The sequence below is a fragment of the Musa acuminata genome, chromosome BXJ1-7, assembly GCF_036884655.1.
Source record: "Musa acuminata AAA Group cultivar baxijiao chromosome BXJ1-7, Cavendish_Baxijiao_AAA, whole genome shotgun sequence".
NCBI classification, from domain to species: Eukaryota; Viridiplantae; Streptophyta; class Magnoliopsida; order Zingiberales; family Musaceae; genus Musa; species Musa acuminata.
The window spans coordinates 27820001-27826032 of NC_088333.1; the positions used below are offsets into that span (position 1 = coordinate 27820001).

At 33.8% G+C, this 6032-nt stretch overlaps 1 protein-coding gene across 1 annotated transcript; it reads right to left on the reverse strand.

The window, feature by feature from the left end:
- Window positions 1–4743: 4743 nt before the first annotated feature.
- On the reverse strand, window positions 4744–5798 carry LOC135679967 (transcription factor MYB2-like). Its single transcript, XM_065193947.1, has 3 exons — window positions 5582–5798; window positions 5361–5490; window positions 4744–5267 (listed from the first exon to the last, which is right to left on the reverse strand). The coding sequence occupies exons 1-3, from the start codon at window positions 5736–5738 to the stop codon at window positions 4751–4753; spliced, it is 804 nt and encodes a 267-aa protein (XP_065050019.1). The 5' UTR covers window positions 5739–5798; the 3' UTR covers window positions 4744–4750.
- Between the last annotated feature and the right edge of the window lie 234 nt (window positions 5799–6032).

The following is a 6032-nucleotide window of genomic DNA, read 5'->3' on the forward strand; positions in this document are numbered from 1 at the left end:
ATGATGCAAATGTCGGATGGTAGTTTAGTCCCGAAAAGAAGTTCTAAGTGAGGTAAGGCCAGCGAACAAAACGAAGGCTTATTGGTTTATAATATAAACACTCGACACAGTGCAGGTGATGACAAGTATAGATTTGTGTGTTTGGTTATGTATCTTCTATTCTAACTAAACATGAGATAAAAGAAGAACTATTCGATGGATCTCTTCTATTCTATGGAAGTTAATCAACTATAAAGAAACAAATGCAAAGCCATGATATTGATATTTAACTTCCTGTCCAGAATCCTCCCAACTTTTTCACCTTCCTTCTCTATTCTTGATGATAGTACTATATTTCATCATGTTGTATGAGATATAACAACTTGGTGAGAGGTAAAAACTTTAGAATGAGATAGTTGAGATTGGAAAAACAAGCAATATAATTGCAGTTAATTGCTGACGAGGAATGAAATAAATATCAGAGAAGGAACAACTGGTCTGTATAGTAATCAAATCCATATTCACCTAAAATTATGCAAATCCTATGAGCAGATATTGCCTTCCTCCAAGTAATTCAAAAACTGATAACATCACAAATTGGCTCAAAATGAACCTTTTTGGTTTTGGGTGAAATAAACTTACCAATTGAAACTAACAAATTTCTTTTCTGCTTTCTTAATGCTCCTGTTAGTTTAATATTAGTTAACACCATAATTTTTTTATTATTCAGTTTGTGATAAGTTAAGCCCTTATGATTTATTCGTGTCTAAAATAATTCTTATATTTTAAAAAATGTAACATATAAGTCTCTCCTATCAAATCTAAGTTCACAGAAATAAAGTATGTTTACGTGTCATATTGACTCATAATAAATTATTAATATAATAATTCATATAATTTAACTTAAAAAAAAGATTTTATCTCTTATGGTTTTGGTTATAGACCACTTAAACCCGTTTTGCTCGCATCTAAAATAATCCCTATATTTTCAAAAACATAACATATAAGCTCTCTTATCAAGTCTGAGTTAACAAACATTATAGTCTACTTACATGACATGCTAACTCATAATAAATCATTAATATAATAATACGTATAATCTAAATTAAAAAATCGAGACTACCATCAATGGTTGAAGGAGGCATCGTCGTGGAAGTAACTACTAACAGTAGTATCGAGTCGTTGTTGCCTAGCAGGGCGTCGTATGCACTCAGCCTCTCCCACGCTGACGACAAGTTCAAGAGCTTCCGATCTTGCCTCAAGTGGATGTGTGTAGACCAGTCCAACGCTAAGCATGCAATGGTCTCCTGATCCGTCTTCCTCCTCTTGGTTGTCTTTGTCCCCACTACCTCCCACTTTGTCCTCTCTTGCACCCCCATTCGTTGTGCCCATGACGTGGTGGTCCAGCTCTCCCTCACCTCTGCTTCTGACCTCTCCTATCTTTGCCTCTCCACCTTCGTCCGTTGCTATGGCCTTCGTCGTTTCCTCTTTCTCGACAAAATAGACCTTTTTTTTAAAACTTAAAATACGTATATCATTATATTAATGATTTATTATGAGTCTGCATGTCACGTAAGCAAACTTTAATGTTTGTCATCTCAAACTTGATGGGAGGAGCTTATATACGATGTTTTTAAAATGTAAAGATTATTTTAGACATAAAAAAACTATAAGAGCTTAAATTGTTCATAACCAAAACTATATGGACTAAAATAGATTTTTTTTTAAATTTAAATTATATATTATTATATAAATAATTTATTATGAGTAAATCGATAGTAATGTAACTCAGATTTGATGGAAGAAATTTATGTATTATATTTTTAAAAATATAAAAAATATTTTATATACGAATAAATCGAGGACTTAAATAATTTATGATTTGCTTCAGTGTTAGAATATGTCATGATGCTTTGTTGCAGCACTGACTACAATGACATTGCGGTTGTAGCTTTCCAACTTACGGTAGCCAACAATATATTAGCCCATTTGAGAAACTACAATTACTTATTGCTCTAGAAACTACCTGCTCCGCTGCAAAAGCAACCGTAGTACACAAAAAGGGGCATCCATCACGGCCGCTAAACACCAAATAAAAACCACAACGTAGTGGCCACTTCCAATGATCGAAACCCAAGTCATGGGGCCTCTTTGATAACTTGTAAAATTTTATGTCAGCATATATGATGTAGTATGTCTGTTTTCGAAACACGAAAAGTAATTAGTTAAATTTACAAACGTTTTAAAGCACTTGTGATGCTAGAACTCATATTTTATTGAGCATTTTATCCCATTTTAAAATTGATTTATTATAGCAATTGCTAGTCACAATATGGGTTTGAACAAAGCTAATTCATTCGTTGTGGAAGCCAAACATCTCGTTGTTCGAAACATTTATCGTCATTGTTGCATCAAATTCAATTATAATATATATTACACTTTTTTTATTTCTTGCATGTAAAATGTCTTCTTTCATAGCCACCATCTTATTATACGCAACACCTTAAACATTCACTTTATCTCGATCTAATTAACAATCAAACACCATCATCCAATTGCATTTGGCTAGAGGCATCATCTATATTCGATTTGACGTCTCCCACTTTGTTAGAATCGACACATCTCAAGTTACTTGTTTGGATAGGGAGAAGAGACTCCACCCTCGTCCATGGTGGATGAAGATGAAGATATACTATGACATCTGGATTCCGAAAGCTCTTTCCACAATGTCTCTTCTTGTCTTCTTGACATATTATAAAATGTTGTATTTTGACATGAAAAATATGATTATTCAAGAAAAACTCTAATTTGAGAATATTGTTTATGAAAAAAATAAAATTTACATTCAATTGCATAAAAATTATATGAGAACCAAACTGTCTTTTTATCCTTAAAATAAAATATCATTAGATTTCGGTATGATAGTGAGATTATTTCAATTATAATACACGTAGAACTACAATAAATGCAAAAGGGATCATATGAATGGGGTGAGATATTCATATATGTAACAGATAATTCGAAAAAAATATCCATTGGCACTGTAAGGACACCTAAAGAAATAAAATCTTATTATGCCAGAGATCATTTGATTGAAGGAAGAATAAGTGAAGGAATAATGAATTTTTTATATGACTTAAGAAATAACTTTGCACATATTAAAAAAAAGGGAAAAAAATAATATATGGTTTTCATACTTTTTATTTGTTTTATTTAAGGTATGGTGGACGTTAGTTTTTTGGATGAGGTCTTATGGCACGAGAGAAAAGTTTCTAGGTTATTCCGTCAACTTCAATTATATTTTCTCTCGCTTAAGTGGATCATCTCTTTCATAAAGAATATAAAGCTGAGTACTAAAGGAAATATCAGCACCCAGAACTTGAAATATATCTATACTTGGTAGATGGAAGTCAAACTAAGAAATTTGAAACTCGAGTAATAAATTTCTTGTATGCGTGCATAAGCGCGTATATATTTGCTTAAAAAATAATATAAATTATTTTACTATGATAACAAAGTTTTAAAGTTAGGCATCAAAGCGTTTTTATCGGATATACCTTCGTCATAATTTTTGTATGATTCTTCACCAAACTTAATTAATCCCCAATAGCTAACTTACCATAGACCCTAGCAGGAATCGAGGTTGGCATCGATTTGACATCACGAATAATCAAAATATGATATTAAATTATAAATTTTTTAAATATATTAATATGCATAAGCTAAATTAATATATTTTTAATATAATTTGACGGGAAAGCTAGAAAAGAAGATACCAAACCGAATTAAGATGACTTCGTAGCATTGTTGTATATATATATATATATATATATATATATATATATATATATATATATATATATATATATATATATATATATATATATATATATATATATATATATATATATATATATATATATATATATATATATATATATATGTATATACAGGGTCTATCGTATCGAACCGTACTGTTCGGTACGGGCGGTATATATCGGTCCGACAGGTTGTCGGTACGCGGATCGTCTCTTACCGGTCTGAGTGCACTGTAGTACTGTAGCAGTGCTACAGTACTCGACACACCTAGGTATATCGCTTGGTACACCTGGGTGTACTGCTCGGTATACCGTATCGTATCGGTACCGAGCCCAGGTCGAAATACCGGTACGGTACGGTATTACGAATCTTGTGTCTATATATGTATACATATATATACATATATGTATACATATATATGTATATACATATATAAATATATATAAATATATGTATATGTATGTATGTATATATATGTATATATATATATATATACATATATATATACATATATATGTATATATATACATATACATATATATATATATATATATGTATATATATACATATATAAATATATATATACATATATATATATATATACATATATATATGTATATATATACATATATATATGTATATATATACATATATATATGTATATATATACATATATATATGTATATATATATGTATATATATACATATATATATGTATATATATACATATATATATGTATATATATACATATATATATATATATATATATATATATATATATACATGTGTATATATATATATATATATATATATATATATATATATACATGTGTATATATATATATATATATATATATATATATATATATATATATATATACATATATATATATATATATATTCATACATTTACTATAAATAATAATGTTGACTGAACTCTTCTTTCCCATACTAAAACTGCTGCCGCCGCAACCACATATCATCATCCATACCGAATAGGCTCTGTCCCCATCCACTCTGATCAAAGTCCACCAGCCCGAAGACGTCGTCATAACTTCCGGGGCTCGGTAGAGTCTCCCGCCACCAGGTGCTGAACTGCGACTTCTCGAACCAATCACCAGTCATGTCGTGATCGCTTCCCTGGGTGCTGACGGCGAAGCAGTCGGAGGCCGCGGGTGACGGATCCTGCATCTCGAACGACTCCGCATCCGATGAACCAAATGCGCTGCTCTTCTCCTGCACAAGCTCGTGGGTTCCGCTGTTCGCAATCCGTTCATGCTGGTGCACGGAAGCTGCACGGATCCGCTCCATGAGCCGAGGCATCCACAGGTATCTCATGATGTCTTTGAACTGCTTGCTGTTGACGTCGCACTGGAGTTGCTTTGCATGCTTTTGCACCTTCGTCCGCCAGTAGTTCTTGATCTCGTTGTCCGTCCTCCCCGGCAAGTGCTGTGCTATCTTCGACCACCTACAAGGAGAACCATCCATGACACTCTGTTCAGGACTAGGTGTCGTGTGGAAGACGAGGTTGCTAAAAGGTTCTTCTGTGGAGTTCGCTCACCGGTTTCCCCAGCTAGAGTGAAGCTCGAGAATGAGGAGTTGCTCTTCCGGAGTAATGTTGCCATGCCGGACATCCGGGCGGAGATAGTTGAGCCACCGGAGCCGGCAACTCTTACCGGTTCTCTTGAGACCTGTTTCATATCCGAAAAAGTCATGAGAGATGCTCTCTCTTGCAAGTATGACTGTAAGGAACAATTAGCGAACGAGGAATCGATCTGCTACCTGAGCAACGGGCTACTGAATTCCATCGGCCCTCGCCATGGACGGCAATATAGTTCATCAGTAAAAGGTCTTCTTCTACAGTCCAAGGCCCTTTTCTCAGGTCGTCCTCTACGCTTGACGGTGAGTCAGAGCTACGAGCATCGTCATGAAGCTCCATGGCCTCTTTTACGCCTTGAAGCTCTAACTCTAGCAGATTGAGTTGATAGAGAAAGCGAGAGAGAGAGAGAAAGGGAGAGAAGATGATACGAACTTGACAGATAGGTGGCCATTTATAGTGCACTGTAAACAAAACGTGTAACGTAGACGTCGGCCAAAACACGACTCCTTTGAACTCTTTAAAGCCTAAAGAAAGGGCTTTAAACACATCAAAAAGCTCAAGAATAATGGCTTTGAACCTTACTGGTCTTCGTTCGACTCGTTTCGTTCCTTCTTCTCCCGTCTCACTTTGTCA